This window comes from Daldinia childiae, assembly GCF_008694065.1.
Source record: "Daldinia childiae strain JS-1345 chromosome Unknown Scaffold3, whole genome shotgun sequence".
NCBI lineage: Eukaryota > Fungi > Ascomycota > Sordariomycetes > Xylariales > Hypoxylaceae > Daldinia > Daldinia childiae.
In genome coordinates, this window is record NW_022984644.1 from 5,546,231 (window position 1) to 5,566,560 (window position 20,330).

General features: G+C 45.1%; 6 protein-coding genes across 8 annotated transcripts; 3 read left to right on the forward strand and 3 right to left on the reverse strand.

Annotated features, from left to right (window-relative positions):
- Window positions 1-208: 208 nt before the first annotated feature.
- On the reverse strand, window positions 209-4,382 carry GL218_04223 (putative phospholipid-transporting ATPase DNF3; the record flags this gene model as incomplete). Its single annotated transcript, XM_033580811.1, has 2 exons — window positions 209-659; window positions 712-4,382. 2 exons carry the CDS (start codon window positions 4,380-4,382, stop codon window positions 209-211), a joined length of 4,122 nt encoding a protein of 1,373 aa, XP_033436455.1.
- Window positions 4,383-5,912: 1,530 nt separating this feature from the next.
- GL218_04224 (Vacuolar protein sorting-associated protein 9a) lies at window positions 5,913-8,518 on the forward strand (the record flags this gene model as incomplete). The annotated part of the gene is made up of 5 exons (XM_033580812.1): window positions 5,913-7,380; window positions 7,431-7,508; window positions 7,562-7,734; window positions 7,791-8,416; window positions 8,476-8,518. The coding sequence occupies 5 exons, from the start codon at window positions 5,913-5,915 to the stop codon at window positions 8,516-8,518; spliced, it is 2,388 nt and encodes a 795-aa protein (XP_033436456.1).
- A 2,184-nt stretch (window positions 8,519-10,702) lies between these two features.
- Window positions 10,703-12,307, forward strand: GL218_04225 (Bifunctional solanapyrone synthase; the record flags this gene model as incomplete). Its single annotated transcript, XM_033580813.1, has 3 exons — window positions 10,703-11,162; window positions 11,222-11,759; window positions 11,815-12,307. 3 exons carry the CDS (start codon window positions 10,703-10,705, stop codon window positions 12,305-12,307), a joined length of 1,491 nt encoding a protein of 496 aa, XP_033436457.1.
- Window positions 12,308-12,614: 307 nt separating this feature from the next.
- GL218_04226 (Ribonuclease T2-like) lies at window positions 12,615-13,853 on the reverse strand (the record flags this gene model as incomplete). The annotated part of the gene is made up of 1 exon (XM_033580814.1): window positions 12,615-13,853. The coding sequence occupies one exon, from the start codon at window positions 13,851-13,853 to the stop codon at window positions 12,615-12,617; it is 1,239 nt and encodes a 412-aa protein (XP_033436458.1).
- A 3,103-nt stretch (window positions 13,854-16,956) lies between these two features.
- On the forward strand, window positions 16,957-18,620 carry GL218_04227 (putative evolved d-pantonohydrolase protein; the record flags this gene model as incomplete). 3 transcript variants are annotated; one of them, XM_033580815.1, is made up of 8 exons in its annotated part: window positions 16,957-17,148; window positions 17,200-17,357; window positions 17,416-17,606; window positions 17,664-17,771; window positions 17,827-18,036; window positions 18,106-18,202; window positions 18,257-18,336; window positions 18,403-18,620. In XM_033580815.1, 8 exons carry the CDS (start codon window positions 16,957-16,959, stop codon window positions 18,618-18,620), a joined length of 1,254 nt encoding a protein of 417 aa, XP_033436461.1. The 3 variants fall into 3 exon arrangements, with proteins under 3 accessions (XP_033436461.1, XP_033436459.1, XP_033436460.1); XM_033580817.1 differs by lacking the exons at window positions 17,664-17,771; window positions 17,827-18,036; window positions 18,106-18,202; window positions 18,257-18,336; window positions 18,403-18,620 and having other exon boundaries at window positions 17,416-17,620; XM_033580816.1 differs by lacking the exons at window positions 16,957-17,148; window positions 17,200-17,357; window positions 17,416-17,606; window positions 17,664-17,771; window positions 17,827-18,036 and having other exon boundaries at window positions 18,042-18,202.
- Window positions 18,621-18,725: 105 nt separating this feature from the next.
- Window positions 18,726-19,706, reverse strand: GL218_04228 (uncharacterized protein; the record flags this gene model as incomplete). Its single annotated transcript, XM_033580818.1, has 1 exon — window positions 18,726-19,706. One exon carries the CDS (start codon window positions 19,704-19,706, stop codon window positions 18,726-18,728), a length of 981 nt encoding a protein of 326 aa, XP_033436462.1.
- Between the last annotated feature and the right edge of the window lie 624 nt (window positions 19,707-20,330).

Here is a 20,330-nt window from a genome sequence, read left to right on the forward strand (position 1 = left end):
GTTTATATACATATAAGAATAAGGATGGATCTATCTATATATCGGTGGAAACGGCACGCTGGGTATATTCACCTGTTTAACCCCTTAGATGCCTTAGAAAAATCCAAAAGAAACCTGTCATCTAAACCACCGTTAGCAGATAGGCTAGGTATATATGTGCGTGTAAATAAATGTGTAGGTCCGTGAAACGCCGATAGATGCTTTTCCTTCAAATAATCTTAATTATGTCGTCCGGGTCAATGCTATCCTGTTCCCCGTTTTCGACTTCGCCCTCTTCCATGCATGCCTTTCGCAACCGCTCGCGCATAACCGGGTCCTTTTCCAATTCTTGCCAAATCTCCAAACCCCATTCCTCCAAGCTGTCGTCGGGGTTTCTTTGTTTCCATGGCGGCCATTGCCAGGTACCTGTAATTATCATGTTGCGTTTCACTGTCTTGTAAACCAGCTCTATCGAGATGAGTACAAACAGCACGACTATAAGTGTCAGCCACCAAAGGGGGTCTTGGCCAAAAGTGTCTTCAAATCCGTGCCTGGCTGGATAAGGGCTTGGTTGCGCTGCATAGACCCCTGAGAGGAATGCCTGCCAAGCCCACCACCCAGCAAGAGTAATACCAAAAGCACCCATAACAACTGCCGACTTATAATGCGTCTCGAGAATACTACGAGTCTTGTCAGTAGGATACCACAGCGCGCAGATGTATATAGACTTACAAGATTTTCCAGTTAATCCATATTACTCCAATCGTAAATACTAAGTCGCCAAAAGCAAAAAGTGCATCGTCGCGGGCCTGTCCGTAGACGCTATAGGCGGCCCATGCCCCAAGCCACACTAGAATACCTTCTACAGCTGCGGCAGCCATCCAACGTACGAACCTAGGGATATTTAACTCCTTATTCCTCTGTCCGTGTACGTATAGTTCAGGTACAGCAAGCAGCGTCTCTGCGCTGAGGTCCTGCTCCCAAATACCCAAACATAAAACGCATAGACTCGTAAACAGCGCGTTGAATATAGTTAAGCTCCAGTTCTCATAAAGACTAGTTCCACTGTATCCATTGTAACGCTGGTACATCGCTGTTGGTAGATAGAAGAACATCTCTTTCCAAAAAGTTGTGAGGATAAACTTCGCCGTGCGGACATAATTCCAACGTCCGTGAACAAGGAGTAGGCGCTGAAGAAAGCGGAATTGTGCAATGGCGTAGTCAGCTACACGAGCAGCCTGTAGTCCTTCCTTACCAGAGATTCCGACTCCGACATGAGAGGAAGAAATCATGGCCAAGTCATTTGCGCCATCACCAATAGCGAGTGTTAGAGCACTTGGCACTCGCTGCCGAATGGCTTTCACAATCAGAGATTTCTGAGCAGGTGACGCACGACAGCAGATGACGGAGTCGATTAAAGGGATAAGAGTGTAGAAGAGATCTGTAAGTCGCATCGACTGCTCAATAACTGCTAGAGTCTGGCCGTCAACAACGACTACGCTATGAGTGCAGCCAATTGCAATTTCCTCAGATATATCATTGATCCGCGTCTCCAACGAGCCCTTCGAGGAATCAAGAATGAATATATCAGACCCCGGTCGACAGATTCGTGCCGAATGAGCAATGTTAATTGCTGTTTCGCGCTTATCCCCTGTCAACATCCAGATCTTGATATTAGCACGACGGAGCTTGTCGATGGTTTCCGGCACGCCAACTTGGAGTTTATCCTCAATTGCTGTCGCCCCCACAAGGTCGAGCGACTGCTCGATCAACTCACCCGCCGTTTCGATCATTTCCTGACGATCTACTAAACTTGTCGTTGCTTCATTATAAACCTTTTTCCATGTCTCATACTCACTTTCAGGTATGAATTTCCGCGTAAACAGGAGAGTACGTAGACCCTCAGAAGCAAAGTCATCCAAGTGTTTAAAGCATCGACTGAAGACTATTGATTCATCATGTATGGAAGGATCATCAAGAAACCCAAATTTATCGGGTGGTGGCTTGGGGGTTGATGGGCTTAGTCTTGATAGCGTCTTGGTCACGTCGAGAGACGTGGTTCGTATGCCTAAAGACGGGCGAAGTCTGTCTTCGGAGTGTCGCGTTTTGGATCCTTCAACGGACCTGCTCCGTACAATCGTCGGGATATTGACTGGTGTAGTGGGCTGTGCAACGGTAATGCTATTTCGACCACCTGTGATGTTCCGTCGTAAAGTTACGCTTGGACGCCCCCCGAAGCTATTTCCCACATCTAACTGCTCGCTCCTTCGAAGTAATTCACGTTCTACCTCAACGCTTTTACGAACTTCTGTTGCCTTTTGCATCGCTAAATGAGCCAATTTAAGTCTAGGCATAATTATTGAATCGGCACCCTTGCAAATGAGACAAATTCTCCCATCGGGAAAGCGTACAATAATCGACATGCGTTTCCGCTTGCTACTGAACTCGATGACATCTAAAATCTGATAAACCTCTGTCGTCTGGTTACCATCTCCATTGTCAATTTGTAAGGTCACAGCCTGAGAGGACCGGTGGGCAACCAAGTATCCAAGTTCGTGTGCAGCACGGACAAGCGCCAGTTCGTCCGGAGACGAAGCTTGAAAGTCGACTACCCCATCTTTGACCTCGGGTAAGCATGTATGACATAGAGCCATGCATAGTATGTAATCCTTGGCTCGTCTCGCAAAAGGCGATGTCGGCCTTGATCTGATATACTCCAGCAAATCCGAGGTTGTAACATTGGGTTGCATATGATCTGGGCGAGCACTTGACCTCCACTGCGACGACGACCTCCTTTCTGATCGAGGTGTAACACTTGATGCTGCTGGAGATAGGGGGTAAAGCTCGATATCTTCGTGAATCACACTAGCAACCTCTCTGGACTTGCGCGGCATCGCAACTCCTCCATCAACGGTAAGACCAAGACCTGTCGCCACTGTATCTTCTTCAGACTGAATATCTGCTTCGTGTAACCAAGAGGTCCCTGCAATACTCATTTTGCGAAACTTCATGACATTTTCCGTGAGCGTGCCTGTCTTGTCAGAGAATATATAACTAACTTGGCCAAGATTCTCCAAAATAGTATTAGTATTACACCGAGCCGGAGTATCAGTTACCTCATCATACATTTCCACGTCGTTATTTAACATAAGCATCTGGCCAATCCTCGTTATCTCGAGAGTGACGTAGAGCGCGAGGGGGATGACATTGTTGAACATGATCGCATAGCCAATAATGATTTGCTTGAACTCGACTGTGGCCATGGAGATATACCAAGAAGCTCGCTCGGTAGACCTGCGCCAGATGATATAGCCCATAGAGCACCCTACCGTCAGAATAATAACGTAGAAGGCGAGAGTGATGACAATCTTGTTAGCAATAGCTTCTAGTGCTGGCTTCTTGGCACGAGGATGTTGATTCGCATTCATGCGAATTTTACACTCCTCTCCAGTGTTAATCGCTATCCCAATGGCGCAGGTAGTATTTCTGAGCGTACTACCTCGATATATGACTTCATTAGACGTTAAAGGGAGTGTTCGGCCGCGTATTGTGACACGCCCATCGAAACGATATAAATCAGGATTCGGGTCCTCGAGGACGAATTCGGCCAAACAGCTGCGAATACCAGAAATAGTCTGGCAATTTTTGAAATCCGGAAGCGATTCCCTACTCTTAAGATTGGTTTCGCCGTCCAAATCCATAGTATCGATGTAAGCCAGTCCATTCTCTCCTGTAGCGTATAAAAGAACTAGGTCGGCTGGCACAGCTTCATCGCGAACTAGCTTGACGACATCACCAACTTTGACATCCTGCCACTCAACTTGTTTCCACCCGTAGTCTCTATCGGTCTCGTCCCCGTCGTCCCAATTATTTATATCTGCGCTTTTACTTTTAAATATACCTGTCAACCATTTTTGAATTGGCGAAACGACATCTACGCTTAGAGATTTCCGCCTTAGAACCCTTGTAGAATTCGCATTCTCTAGATTATCTAACCGATGGCGCTTATAATCATCGTAGCCCTCTTTAACGATCGTGAGGAGAACAAAGAATAGTAAAGGTAGAATAGTTGTGTAACTTCCTGTCGTACTCAGGCCCGGAATCGCCTGGGGAATTCCAACGCAGAGGAAATAGAAATTCGCTAGCCGTGTGAACTGAAATATCAACTGTTTCGGTATAAAATCGATTAATGTATATCTCGAAGTTCGAATCGCATTCGATATGTACGGTTGACCGCGTCGTTCATCGATTAAAACTTGTTCTTGTTCGACTTGCAGCGGGACGTGTCGCCCATCTTTTGAAGGGCTTAGAGGCTTCTGTCGTAATATTATTTCTAGCAAATATCTCTTGTACCATTGCACGGCGCATTCTTGTACAGTTTCTCCAATTGCTTCCAATCGCATCCGAGTCTGCCGAGCCACTTTCGGGATTGTGTCTACGCCTTGTTTCTTTTTTACGTCAAAATCTACATTTATAGACGTTTGAGGCATTATGCGCAGTTATGAACGAACGTAACCACATTGCAAAACTATTCGAAAGCATCGACAGAAATCTTCTCACGGAGAACCTATGTCAGCAACGGCAGAGGATGTAGTGTTTCGAGCCATATGATATTAAAAGAAAAAAAGCGAATGTATAGTAAGCGTATAGAGGATTCGGAACGAATGGAAGGCCGTAATAAACTTGGCTCTCTAACCTAAAGTAAGTAAAGCTTTAAAATGCCTTCTAAAGCCAAATATTCCTCCAAGAGTAACGAGACAGGATTTGTGATTAAAGATTCTTTGTACATGGCGGACCTTTGTAACTTCCCTGTTTACAATGCCATACATAATGCTGGACAAATCCGAGTTAGCGGCCGAGACTCCCGCTACAGTTGGCTTGGCGTCGATCTTAGGTGTCATTTGTCATCGTCTCGCGAGAGTGGATGCATTTCTATCCCGGTACACAAGGTGCATAACGTGCATAGATAGGTACCCTGGGATGACTAGGATGGCGTTTTACCCAATCTTATGTTAAGTACCTACTTATTTGCCCACCTTTACATAGTAGATAGAAACTGCCTTTGACGATATACGATATATTATAGACATGCGCTACTACACGTATAAGACTTGATTTGACTTAAAGAGTCCAACATACCTACATCCTAGAAGATGTATCGGTATACTGTAAAAAGTCATTACCTTCATTCGAATAGATTCCTCACTTATCTTTAGTCGGGTTGAGAGGTACATAAGTCATGTATCACTTTAAAAATATTCATGTCAGATAATTTTATGCTACTACGTATGCCAAGGCTTTATAACTTGGCGATATCTCCGCTTCTTTAAGTAGCTTAGAGATTTTAACTATACTAAAGAAACATTTAACTTACAGATATATGATATGGCTAAATGTATTCCATACCTGTCATGAATAAGCTACCTCTTATAAGAGATCTTAGCCACTTTGTAAATGCATATGATGAAGTTAAACAAAGATATATTAGACATGGCTTATTTAGCGTATATATAGATTAACTACCTCTACTTAAACTACTAACCTAATGTTTGCCAAATTTGTTAAGCAACTTCTATTTAAATCAGATATGCACTTTGAATAAGTCGGTGGATACCTCTAGTGGCTTAGCTTTTGGCGTCCGTTAGCGTCTAAATAACATGTGGCGGTATCTAACTCTAATTCTCGGAACTTGGCGAGTCGGCATTAATTAGAGCAAGTAACCTTATGCAAGTCTACAGCGTTCACAGCGTTCACAGTTTCACGCGTTTCTAGGAAAGCGATAACGATAAACCATCCTAGCACATGCTCTACCTGTTGTACCTGCCGCCTATCTAATTGTACATAAAGTTGTCGTAACATTTCTTATCTTCATTTCACAACTAAAAGCATTTCTATATCCTAAACCACCGCTTAAGCAACTAGAGCTTTCATGCATGCCTCCTCCTGAACAATCCCTACCAGAGTCTACAAGCCCTCTTGTTAGACCAGAGGTTGCCATCACCTCCGACAATGACCCCGCCATGAGGGATCAAAAGCCCGCCGATCAGCCAGATACTTTGCCGACCGTCACGGCTACTCCGTCAGAGTCAGGACATGTCGAGCCTCTAAGCAAATCTAAAGATGGCGAGACGAAGGAAAGCATACAGGAGCCTAAAGCCCTAAACAACCAAGCCGTCTTAATAGACCCTGCCGAGGACAAGTCTCCAGCCGATCACTCTACCCACGCTACCCATGAGGAAGATGCTAAGGTTGAAGATATATCGGCGAATAAGACTGGTCAAGAATCAACATCCGATGCCCCTGTTGACCCTATGGAATCCTCAGTCGCGACTCTTAAACCCAAGAAACCACAATACTTAACTATTACAACTGCCCCATATGTCGACCCGACACCTCCTACTCCCGAAGGGTCCCAGCCACCGTCCAGAGCCAACTCCTCCCATCGACCCAAGGGGCATGGTCTAGAGCCCTCCCCAACTCGATCCGATGCCGGATATGACGAGAGGCGTTATCCAAGCGAAGATGAGCAAGAGGGCGCATCTCGTTCGGAAATTCAGAGTATCATGGAACAGTTTCCCGAAGATGGCGGTGGCCCAGGGGCAGATGAAGTGATGAGTCCGCGGCTTGAGATTGCTTCGCCTCTTTTAGGTAGCCCCCCGGTACAGCATCCGCCGAGGAAATCTAGCCTTGAGCCCCTTGCGCCGAGTATTGCTCAGCAGCTACAGGACGTGCAAGGTCTAAGGATCTCCAACACCTCGCCGATAAGTGCCCGGTCAAGGGATAAGTTAAAGGAGCCTGACGACTATGGTCCACCGGTTCCGCCCAAGGATGGGCCGTCGGATGAGACTTCGTCTGTGGCGCCCCTGCATAGACCCCCGCCTCCAGATCCGGAGCCAGAACCAGCTCTGCCGTTTGACTTCCACCGATTTTTAGAACAGCTCAAACATAAGAAGGCAGATCCCGTTGCAAGGTATCTCAAGTCTTTCTTGTCCGAGTTTGCAAAACGTCAGTGGATGGTTCACGAGCAAGTTAAGATTATTAGCGATTTTCTTACGTTTATAGCCAATAAAATGGCTCAATGTGAGGTATGGAGCGAGGTATCAGACGCAGAATTCGACAATGCCCGAGAAGGAATGGAGAAGCTTGTCATGAACAGGCTCTACACGCAGACCTTTTCACCCGCAATACCTCCGCCCCAACCTATCCCAGGCGCAAAACCGAAGCGCCGAGGAGGTGATCTACCACTAGGCCCAGGGCGACGCGGGCAGCACCAAGAGGACGTAGAGAGGGACGAAATACTAGCGCAGAAGATCAATATCTACAGCTGGGTCCGAGAAGAGCACTTAGATATTCCGCCTGCTAGTGATAGCGGCAAAAGATTTCTCAGTCTAGCTCAGCAGGGTACGTTTTCTACGCTCTCGTAACTGACGCTTAATCGCTAACAATTCTAGAACTTTTAAAAATCAAATCCTACCGGGCACCTCGAGACAAAATCATTTGCGTTCTTAACTGCTGCAAAGTCATATTTGGTATAGATATCGATATGTCAACATGCCATAGCATTAACTAATTGGGAGTTTAGGGCTTCTCAAACATAATAAATCCGACTCTTCCGCCGACTCACTCATGCCGCTTTTGATATACGTCGTTTTACGGTCTAATCCTGATCACCTGGTCTCTAATGTCCATTATATTTTGCGATTCCGGAACCAGGAAAAACTCGGCGGGGAAGCTGGATACTATCTTTCATCTTTGGTGAGCCTCGAAATAATCTCTGCTAAATAATTTTGTCTGCTTACCTCGGAAACTAGATGGGTGCTATACAGTTCATCGAGAGCATGGACCGTACTTCTCTGACAATATCGGATGAAGAATTCGACAAGAACGTCGAAGCAGCCGTCTCTGCTATTGCAGAGAAACATAGAGCGGAGGAGCCGCCTGCTGCAGCACAGCCACGGCAGTCCGAAAAGACTGGATTGTATCCCCCGGGCACCTCTTCAACGCGCCCGTCGCTCGATATGGATGGGTCAGCTACACCACGTCGATCCTTGTCGTCCAACGAGGACGACTCCGGTGAAGACAGTCCAGCAATATCCGGCTTGCTTCGTTCAATTCAAAAGCCCTTGTCGTCTATCGGTCGTATGTTTTCAGAGGATCCAAGCAGTGCTGGTCCCAGTTCGTCTGCCCGTATGCCTCAGCCTGATACTGCGTCACGACTTAGTCCTCGGCCCAGCGTTGATGGACAACCCCCTTCGATGGACACACGCCAGCGATTATCAGCTGAAGAAGCCGCAGCAAGGCAGGCTAGCGCTGAGGTTGCCGAAGCTCAGAGAATCCACCGAGCGGAGCACAACAATGTTGTAGAGACTCTAGCTAGTATGTTTCCGGATTTGGACCGAGATATCATCAGCGATGTTGTCTATCAGAAGGAGGGAAGGTAAGTTTGCTTACCCCATCGTCTGGATATTTTAACTTGCTAATACTTGAGTTCTATAGGGTTGGTCTTGCAGTGGATGCTTGTCTTGCATTGAGCGCATAATTTTAGTCAAAGTAACGTCCCCTTTCATACGGCGTCAAAGGAAGCATCCATAGATAGAGCCACAATAGGTGAAACTAGGGGAAGGGCGTCAACCAGAGGTCCTTCATAGGCTGAAATTATTCCTCTGGTCTTCAAGGTTGTCTTCATTTATCCATATAAGCTCAATAATACCCTGTCTTCGAATATTACTCTATCCTTGACTATTTAGTCACGATGGAGTGGTATATTGCAATTGAATCATTGAAATACTATCTAAGTGTCTATAAGTGAACTTCCTTCCCCCTTATTTTCTTGGGATTGACTATGATATCTCGCTCGTGTTACCTTCTAATAGGCACCGAGAGATTATTTCTCCAGGTACGTCAAGATTAGATATCTTGTAGGGACGACTAAAAAAACATGGTGATTTGATTGGTATACTCAATCCATAAGTCGAAACGGTAGAACTACTCATTACGGGGGGCATTAATAAATCCTAGGTGAGTTGGCGACGTACAGAGATTAGCACTATACAGCTGGATCCTTACTCGTACCCAAGTCAGCGTTTTAAGGAAGTCAGCAAGATATCTGCGCGACGATGCGTCAACCATTGTAGACAGTTACCAGTCATGATCTTAGTCCAAGGCCTATTTAAACTCAAACAGATCCCCCTAACTTTGCATGGACTTTTGGGTCATCAAATCCACAACCCTCATAGTGTCTCAACCAACACGATATCTTGCGATCTTTTTCGATATACGAATTCCCATCCACATAGCTTGATCCACAGCTACACTCGTTATTGCAGCTTCGGCGATTTATCCTCGATGGCGGGCGAATCTCTGGAAGATCCCGCGAAACGCGAGGTCAACCCTCCCAAGCCTCCACCAAGGCCACCGACCCCGGAACCGCCTTATAAACCAGACCCGCCTCTCTATGCAACCCATCTTTGGAAATGGTGAGTATCTCTTTATCATCTTGTCATTCTGGCCACCATATGTGGTTGATCTTGTAGCTACTTTGGCCTAAGCGGCAAGGGGAAGCTTTTCCGAGACAATTATGTTGTGGCCCTATTCATCCTGTCCTTTTCTATGTATTTACAGTTCGCTAACATAGCTTGTAGTTGCTATTGCAAGCACACATTTGCACCCCAGGAGCTAATGTGCACCACGAATAAATGTAGACACTGTCGATGCAAGAATTGCACGTGGGAGAAGATTCCATCTATACCCCAATGATTTCAGTTTGACGGTGGTGGATGTTATGGCTTGCTTTTACTCATGTATTCTGTTGCCACGGTGGTTTATATAACTAGTCTATATCTTAGACAAAAACATATAAAAATTATCATCCATTATTAATATATGAGATGATTCCGATGTATACCTACTTACCCCAGAGTGATAAGTTAGGCCTTCGCTTTTTTAGACTCGCCAGTGATATCTACAAGACTGACTGAAGATCAAATTTATAGACATTTCGTGATTTCGGCGTATAAAAAGGGGAATGAAAAAAGACCACAAAGCAAGTAAATCATGGCGTAAACTCTACGGCTTGAACTCGCGCCGTTTTATGTTAAAGTCCTTTTAGTTGTGACGGGAGCTATGTATGACCCTCTTAGTCGCGTGCTCTATCATGAATCACTGATTCAACTGGTGCATATAACGACTTCTCTAGCAGTTTCCAGTCGTCAAAATAAGTTTGTCCTATGGTTTTGAGAGTTAACATACTCAAATATTTGACAAGCTATGCGCGCCGATTCAGGGCAAAGACATACCCAGCATCATGGATGCGTAATTTTCGTAACAAACACCGACAAGAAGCCAGTACATTGATTTCAGCTAGAACCTGCTTGTGCTTTTAATGGACTGTGTATTTGTTGCTATCCTAGGAAGATGTCGGTGGTGATTGTTTGGCTTGCTGACAAGAGGAGGGTATCGTTTGAGGTTATTTAGATGAAGCAAGAGATGAGAGCCTGAGCCAAATATTATTGCATAAAGCAATCATGTGGAGGATATTATAAAAGGCGAAACATTGACCACGGGGATATTACTTCCTTCATAGATGAACAATTATCCTGACAGTACCAAAGTGTAGTTCATTCTACTTCATTATTGACCTAACCACTTACTCCCTAGTTCCGATAAATTTGGTGTCTAAGTCCTCTCAAGTTCGCTCTACGCTTTCTTCCTCGGAATTGTCATCATGGCTGGTCGGAAGAACCCCCATATTTTGAGCGCGTTGACCAGCGTTCTTGGAGACTCAGTCTTACAGCCTGGCAGCGCTGAATATGAGAAAGATAACGGCTCATACTTCAGTGCCTTCGAGAGCGAAATTAGGCCCTCGTTTATTGCCAAACCAAATAATGTCGAGCAGGTACAGGGTATAGTCCGGGCTCTTCGTCCATATGTTCTCTCAGGAGACTGCGAGTTGGCTATCCGAGGAACTGGCCATTCTCCAACTGATAGCAGTGCAAACGTCCAGGGTGGCGTTACGATCGATATGCGAGGCCTTAAAGGCATTAAGTTAAGTGATGATCAGTCGGTAGTGGAAATTTGCGCTGGAGAAATTTGGGCTCCTGTCTACGCCGAGCTGGAGAAGTATGGCTTGACAGTAGCGGGTGCTCGTGTTGGCCGTATCGGTGTTGCCGGTTTCCTCTTAGGAGGTAATATTGAGTCACAGCATATACTTAGATCACTGCCTATCTTACTAACTTGATAATAGGGGGTTTGTCTATATTCTCAACGCGGAAAGGGTTCGCATGCGACTCGGTCGTTGAGTTCCAGGTTGTCCTCGCATCTGGCGAGGTTGTCCGCGCAAATGCGGAAGAAAACGCCGATCTCTGGCGTAGCTTGAGGGGCGGTATGAATAACTTTGGGATTGTTACCTCTTTCAAGATGAAGACTTTCAAATCAGGACCTATATGGGGAGGGATAACATACCACTATCCCAATGACGAAACAACTTACCTGCTTATCGACTCTGTTTGTATCTTTCCCGAAGAAAACCCCTCCTATAATGAACATGACAAAGACACTTATCTCACGTATAGCATTAGTTACAGTTCTGGACAGAAAACTTTGATGTGTGTCATGTATCACACCAAAGGCAAAGAAAACCCAAGTCAACTACAATGGCTTACAGGTAAAGAGAAAGATCCAGAGTTTGAGTGTGGTATTATTGAAGAAAAGTGCACTCTGCGGATGTCGACGCAACTGGATTTCTGTGAGGAATTATCAAAATTGTCAAGTGATGGATTGCGGTTAGACCCCTTATAAAATGTGATTTCGTCTTAGCCATTACTAAACTTTCAATAGACAATTCTGGGCTTCAATCACTATCGGACACGAGTCCGGAATACTAGAGGACATCTATTACGAATGGAATAATACACTCGACAAATTAAAAGATGCCGAGGGGTTCACCTTTACTATCGAATTCCACCCATTGACTAGGTCTATGTTAGAGAATTCAGCAAAGGCGGGTAGTAATGCTATGGCTATTCCGCCTCCGGATAGACCGCTATTCATAGTATTAATTCATCCGACCTGGTCGCTGGTAGAAGATGACGATCGCATATTCAAGGAAGTAGAAAACCTCATGGCAGAGTCCAAGCGGGTGGCGATTAATAAGTTTAGTTCATCATATTACCACCCTTATATCTTTGCGAATTACGCCTACGAGGAGGACGATGTCATTGCGGGATATGGGCAGGAGAGCGTGGCGATGCTTAAAGAGACCAGTAAGAAATACGACCCAGAGGGTATATTTCAGAAGGGCACTCCTGGTGGTTTCAAACTCCCAAAGTAGTTACTCTAAGATAATTCGGGGATCTTCGTGTAATTTAGATTCTACACAGTGATCTCTAGGGATAGCGATACCAATAGATGGAACATGTACCAAATATTGGTCCTTAGTTCTCTCAGTATTAAGTTTACCAGTATTACCCTTATGATATTCGTGCTTCGATGATCTAAGATTCCTCTGCTATAGCTGACTCCTATTAACATACCTTAACTTTAGTATTCGAACAATATTGCACAAAAAACGGCGAGTTTCATTTATATAAAATATATTTCACATCTATATGACACTCCATACTTCTAGTACGTGCTTATCAGATGCTTTTCCATTGTAACTGCAACGTAGTCTTATGCGACCCCTTCTCAGAATAGACAGCACCCTGTGTAGAGCCGCTAGGAACCGAATCGGCATACCAGTCATTGCCACCGGAATTCGCCAGATTTGCTCCATCTGCAGCAAAGACGTCAGCGTCGGCACTGCTGATACCAGAGGCGCAAGTCAGCGAGCCACCTGACGCGGAGCAGTAGCCCTTGCTGGACTTGAGCGTAAAGCCACTTCCGGAAGAAGCGGCTGTGAAGGTCGCACAGGTTCCTGTCGTGTACCAGGAGCCACTCCCGATGATACACCCTTTTGCAGAGCCACCGACTACGGCGTTTAGATAACCCTTTCCTGAGAATGACCCTGTTGGCGTTGGTGAGGTTCCACCCGATGTCGTACTCGTTGGTTTAGAAGTAGTCGTGGTCGTTGATCCACCACCGTTACCCCTGCTCTTAGGGAGGTACTTGACACCCGTGCTAGGACAGCCGCCATCGTCGCCGTTGTCCGGACTCGCCGGTACGAACTCGCCATTGGCAACTGAACCCCTCACATTAAAGTAGTAATAAACTTGTTCGATGGCGCTCCCGCTGCAACCAATGTAGACGGTTTCGCCATTGTGGTTCTTAGATAAGGCGGCCTGGATGTCTGAGAGCTTGTAGGTCTTGCTTGAGCTTGGCGTGATACCCGCGTCCGCCAGCCACTTATACGTTGTTAGGGTCTTGAATAGGCTAACCGTCGTATTGAAGTAGTAGGTGACTTCCTCGGTGGCCTTGTAGTCGGTGAAGCAGCTCGGGTTCAGCGTTGAGACACACGTGCCGTGTTTTCCCCATTCGTGTTCCCAGAATGTCTCTCCTGTGCCATCATTCGGCAGCCAGTACGTCTCCATGTAACTAAGGAGATCATTATTACCAGCCGCCGTTAGGATATCTGATATATTTTTATAGGCACGTTTGCTGTCGCATGTAGCGTCGTACGTGCCATCGCAGTGGTCAGGCCAGAGACCGTGAATAGTCCAGGAATCATCAGGTCCAACTGCAGGGTCCGTATCCCAGAATTGAGTCTGCAATAGCGATCCTCCTGGGTAGTTGAAGCAACAGGTATCGGCGACTTTGGTGTCGTTATGGCATGATAACTCCAGCGTACCGGTACATTGTTTGAGAGTACCGCCGAGGACTGACTGAGCTAGAAACAGCACAGTCAAGGATCCGGCACCGAACATGCGAGTAGAGAACATATTGTCGTAGCCTATGATGCCTCCATTTCTAGTCAATGGTAGGCGGCCATTACCTCCTTTTTAAGCTTTTCATCACCGTCCGGCGCTTAGGTCAGGGGAAGACGCGGTCGTTATCATGCGCGCTCTTCCCCACTGATCAGCGTTACATTGCAACGCCCTAGGCCAAGACCTTCTTATTCAGGCGAAAAGCGATCATTCTTCGCACTAGCAACCGTCGAATCATGTGTTAGAGATAGCCATCATGCTCTCTGTTCTTCGGTCCGTAAACATCCCAATTACCTAGCTTGTTCAATCATAAGCCTAGTAATGCGTTTCATTAAAATTGCTTTTAAGTGGGCAGTTAATGGACTTCGATATCGTTAGTCTCACAGCTTTACTTGCTAGACTAGGAAGCTGTCGGGTCGGATTAAATTGTATGGATAACGTCGCCGAAACAGGTTTTAGAGCGATGAATTGCTTGTGACATGGGCAGCATGAGATATATCCTATAAGCTACATTTTAATATAGGTTGGAATTGAATTGTTCAAAAACTAACAAGTATAAATCTAAGGTTAGCATGTAAATTTAAATCAATGAGAGGTATATAATTCCAAACCTCTCTTGTAAGGTAGACTGAAGTTCCAGGGGCCAGATAGGTCAGTTATCTCCATATAAAATAGGAGTGAATTGTTCGTCATACAGTGACCAATCGAATAGAATTACACTTTTACAATAAGATCCCATTAATTGAAGTATATTTAATATATTATCTACTCTGCTGAATAGAAATAATATCGGAATGTAGATACGTGTCCTCCCCCTATTATCCCATTACCTGTCTTGCAATATGTCATATTTTTCCCAAGGGAAAATATATTTATAAAAGCGAGAGATGCAAAGAGCATTAAAGGTGAATGTCAACATACTTGTAGATATTATAATTATACTTTAATAATATTATATTTTCTATCTTAGGCCCTCAGTACCATCCCCATTGAACTTACAACTATGGAGGTTCCCTAGAGTATTATGCTAAAAATTAGTGTCTACTGAATTATTATTTTACTGCTAGTGTCATTGGGAATGAGACCGCTTTCATTACTTCCCTGAAGGAAAGGTAATCGTAATCGGTATTTCATCAACTCCCATATTTAAGAGAATCTTGGCAAAGACCGTACTAACTTTGTCCATCTTCAATATTTTAGTGTCGATAGCACGTTTGATTTCATCGCTTATGAGCTTCCATTCTTCGTCTGTTCTAGGTCTAATACATTTGCACCTCTCTGTATGCTCAACACCCGTAGGTTTCAGTTGAGCGCCCAGCTGGACGGTACACCCTGTGTCAGGATTGCGAACTGTAGGTCCCTGGTTACGGGCGGGGAAACTAGATTGCTGGTCGGACATATTGAATATTTATGTTTCGGTTACTGTAGGATAGCTTACTTTTCTTATTGGGATAAAGAGCTTGATGGCTAGGTTGAATGAATGATTGTGGGGATTTTGGTTGTATATATCTTTGCTGGCCCTGTAGTTTGAACTCGTACAACTGAGTCGTGAGGAAATCAATGACGTTGTATTTTAACTTGCAAATAGTGGTTATATTTCAAGTTTTGATAACGTTATGCATAGTTATAAACTATTTGAAACTTGCTGGTTTTTTTGTTTTAGTTACTGACAGATCTATGAAATATTTTGTAATATAGGAATAAGGGTAACTCAAATTAATAACTTTAGGATTAAATTCAGCGTAACCATAATTTACTCGACGTATTGTAGTCTCATCCATATTGGCTGTGTGACATATTAGCACTTTAAAGGTACATTATGATATAAAACAAGTCGTACCTACGTGACGTGTAGATGTAAGGATAATTTTGAGTGAGCATTTATTCAAACATGGACCAGGGTGTCTTTTTCGACACCGTAGTAATGCGAATTAAGGTAGTACGGGATCAGGACGATGGAGGAGGTGTCTGATTTACATCCTGAATATGTCTTTCGGTAGAGAGATAGGCGTGTCGAGGTTGTGCTTGGTGATGTAGCATCATTTCCCAAAAGTGAAATAAAGGAAACGGGTGGAAGTACCTGGCTCAGCTTACTGGCAAACAACGCTAGAGATGACTTATACTGAGGTGTATAACTTGGAGTAGGTACATAGTTGTAGTTGCACCTATTCTCTCGCCACAATGTACAAACTCGGGTCATACAAAGAACGTTTGGCTTTGTGTTATACTGTAGGTAGCCAGGTAACTTGGAGTGATGATACTAATATCAACCCGTGCGTACTTACTCCATATCTCTTAGAATATACTTACTTACGTTTATCGAAGACAACTATAAACATTCTTATAATTTATATTATACATAAGGTAGTTACTTTGATGTAAACAAGACTTTATTAGTATATAATGACTAGCTAAGTTTAAACTTATAGTCCATTATTATCTCGTTATACATTCCCTTAAACTACATCAATCATGTTGAAATTCCCTACTCATCTAGTACGGTCCTGGTAATAGTATTTACTAGGTAGTTTTTAAGGATATAGATTGGATATATCTAATATGTTAGTCCTATAGTAAGTCTAACAAGTACATACGTCTTTCTTTGACATAAAACTAAGATCACTTAACGAAAAGAATAGGTACTTATCCTTAGATAACGATATAATATCCTCTGTATAAGCGGGACTAATCAGCTACTTTCCCCGCTTCCCCCCTCCGATCTCCGCATCGTACCGGAACCGGGGTCCCGATTCATCTATCTTGTTCTAAACCTTTCTCAGACGAACCTTGCTATTCCGAAGACTTATATTGAACATGATTATTTAGCAAGAGTAGTCAAGTGAGGTGGAGCAGGTGTCGGTACAATACCTTGATATAATCGGTGGAAAATTGGTGAGGTCGGTTCCCCGCAAAACCAACCTCGTCAATCAAAATAATCAAGCTTTCCGGGAATTAACCAAGGCATATAGTTACCTAAGGAAATACACTGCATGTAAGCTTTCAGCGGGATCGGGGGGCATACAAAATGACAGATTCCGTACCGACAACAATCTCTCAAGACTCCAAACACACCGAACACAGAAATACCGAAGCAGCATACGGTGTGAGTTTTCATAGGATGACATCTCTCTCGGCGGCGCTAGTTCTTCTAGCGGCCGGAGTTCTTGTTCAAGCCTATAGTGGCTCTTCGACATTCGACTATGAGCGATTATTGAAACGTGAAGTCCCAGGACAGGCTCAGATTATTGACTGGAAATCGTTCAATGTTCTGCCAACCGTTTCGCCCCCATCGGTGGCTAATGCTACCACGGTAAACTCTACTAATATATTCGTACATCGCTTCGGAGCTAATGTAGAATAGTTTTTCTTCATACCACCGGGACATGATTTAGAGTCATTGAAAGAAAAGCCTTTTCATATTTATGACGATGAATTCTACGATGTGATTGGGCCTAACCCTACGTTGACACTCATCGCCAACGCGGGAACAAATCCCCTATTTCACGAGGCCCCCGTCTGGTATGTTTGTAAGAAACATATAAGTTTATATGGATAAGTCTAAAACGTTCGATGCTAGGTATCCGCCTACAGATGAGATGTTCTTTGTGCAAAACGCCGGAGCTCCAGCCACGGGCACAGGCCTAAACAAATCTAATATCATCCTTAAAATCGCGCTTTCAGAAGCTGCGGCCGTATCGAATCTTCGTAACGCAACGGGATCTGTTAACGTTGAGACTGTTGATGCACCAGCCATCATCAACTCGAATGGTAAGACCAACTAGTTCCAGATATGAGTTACTTTGTCGGCTTACCAATTTACTTTAGGTGGAACAAACTATAAGGGCGAAATCGTATTCGCCGCGCAAGGCCAAGGAAATGATTCTACGTCACAGCTAGTCGTGATGAATCCGAGGGAACCGTATAATACAACTAGTAAGTACAAGACACTCTAATTTACGAAGAGAGTCAGCTCATATTTCGCAATAAGTACTACTCAATAATTACTTCGGGCGTCAGTTCAATTCCCTAAACGATGTCGCGGTCAACCCTCGCAATAAGGAATTATATTTCAGCGATAGTCTCTACGGATATCTACAGAATTTCCGGCCCGCACCAGGACTCCGGACTCAAATATATAGATACAACCCCGAGACTGGCGCAGTCGCTGCAGTCGCAGATGGGTTCAGTGTTAATAACGGTAAGATGTATTATATGAGGTTATCATATGTATTGAGCATTCAAATTCTAATACGTATCTACTCCCTAGGATTAACATTCTCTCCTAACGGCTCACATGCCTACGTCACTGATACCGGAGTCAATAAGGTTGCATTGGGTTGGAATTTTAGTGAGCCTGCCAGCATGTATGAAATCACGGCCGATACAAACGAATTGGACAGTAGCTAATACGTTCGTAGTTATCGTTTCGATGTTCAGGAAGATGGAACTTGGGATAATCGTAAGCTTTTTGCATACGTCGACACCGGTGTTCCAGACGGTAAGTTATGAGCAACTTTTCCCCCTAAGTAGTTCCACGACTAATAAAATACATTCAATCATGTAGGTGTTCACTGCGATAGCAATGGCAATGTCTACTCTGGTTGCGGCGATGGCGTGCAGGTGTGGAACCCATCAGGAAAACTCATCGGAAAGATCTTCCTCGGCTCGACGTCCGCGAACTTCAACTTCGCTGGTGATGGGCGAATGGTCATTCTCGCGGAGGAGGATCTCTACTATGCTACCCTTGCAGCTTCAGGGGGCGGATACATTGGAGATGTTTGATCTTAGCATGAAGTATTATAAATTTAGTCAATTTGACAACGTTTTCAAACCCGTAAGAATAACATATTGGCCAAAATTCGTGTCATCTAAAATAACAGGCGAGTATTAAGACTTTAGAGAATCGATATACTGCTTGACAAGTGTTTCCGCGCTCTCGTCCTTAGCCAGCCCAAGCTTCAGCGGCGTAGTTGTGTTAAGCTCCGGTGCCCAGCTTCGCAATATCCGTTCGAGGTCTGGATTAGTCTCCTCCTTGAGGTACTTCAACTTGTCCTCCCCTCCATACTTAGCAAGCGCGTCTATCAGCTCCTGTATCGAGACCGAGATCCCGGGGACATTTATATGGCGGATGTGCTTCGGTAGCTTCGAGCTGTCCATGTCCAACACTCTAATAAGATTTTCCTGCAGGGTTCCTGGGGAAGTAAGAAACGATTTGAACGACCGGTCTTTCAGCGGAATGACGCTCTCCTCGCCCTTCATCGGCTCCCGGATCATCCCGGACAGGAACGACGATGCGGCGTTGGTAGGCCGGCCCGGCCGCACCGAGACCGTCGGAAACCGCAGGCTGAAGGCGTCGATGAAGCCCCGCCGATGCATGTCGTTGATAAAGACCTCCGTCATCAACTTGTGCGCGCCATACGTGCCCTCGGGCGTCGGCGTGACACTATCCGAGATAGGCCCGTCCGGCAGCGGCTGTCCGTACACGGCCTGGGAGCTGGAGTAAATCACGCGGACCCCGGGGTACTTGGCTCGCAGCGCTAGCAGCAGGTCTCTTACGCTGTTTACATTAACGCGCATCGAGAGGTCCCAGTTGGCTTCCGACCCGGCCGACATGATGCCGTGGAAGATGAATATAGCGGAGAGCGAGGCAGCGGCGTCTAGCAGGGACGCTACGAACGCCGGATCGCAGATGTCGCCTTTGAGCGCCGTAGCGTTCTGCGGGTACTTGACCCCCGGGGGAATGACCGGCTCGACTAGGTCCGTTAGAACTACCCGGTACCCCGGGTCGTTGAGCAGACGAGCCGCGAGCAAGGGGCCGATGAAACCGCCGGCGCCGGTGACGATGATGTTCTTGGGGATCGGCGACATGGTTATGTTTAGACGGGATTGCTTTGCTTGGTGGTGGTATTAATAGAGACAAGTACTTAATTAATTAATTAAGATAGGTACGACTAGATTGCCAAGGGGAGGGCATTGGATTGTCTCTTAAGCTACCGGGTCAAGACCCTCGGTATAAGTGGGTGTGGATATCGGGGGAAATAGTTCCTGGTATTCGTTACATAGAAAGCGAGGAAAGAGACTGCGGGGTCAAGCTACGGTACGATTTACGGTGGCAGGGAGGTTGAGGAGTGCATACGATCTTGGTCCACTTTCGGCTTCTCGGAATGCGGAGTGCATCTCCTAGAAACCCTGTACCGTATGTCGTACGTCACTGCTAGAGCCTAGAAGCGTTAGATATGGTTCTAAATGGCTTCTTTAATTCTTGGCAGGACTATAAAAAACTAAAGAGTAGGTAAACCTAAGCTTTTTTTCTATAGGGGTGAGAGTGACTTCAAAGCCGTTGTTTGCTAACGAGGTATAACAAGGCTTTACATACTAATGTACGTTTAAATATCAATTACTTAGTGATATTACGGAGTTGAGATTATAATATGAAACTACTTTTAAATAAATTAACTATAACTATGAGCTTAAGGCTGTTTAGTCGCCCCT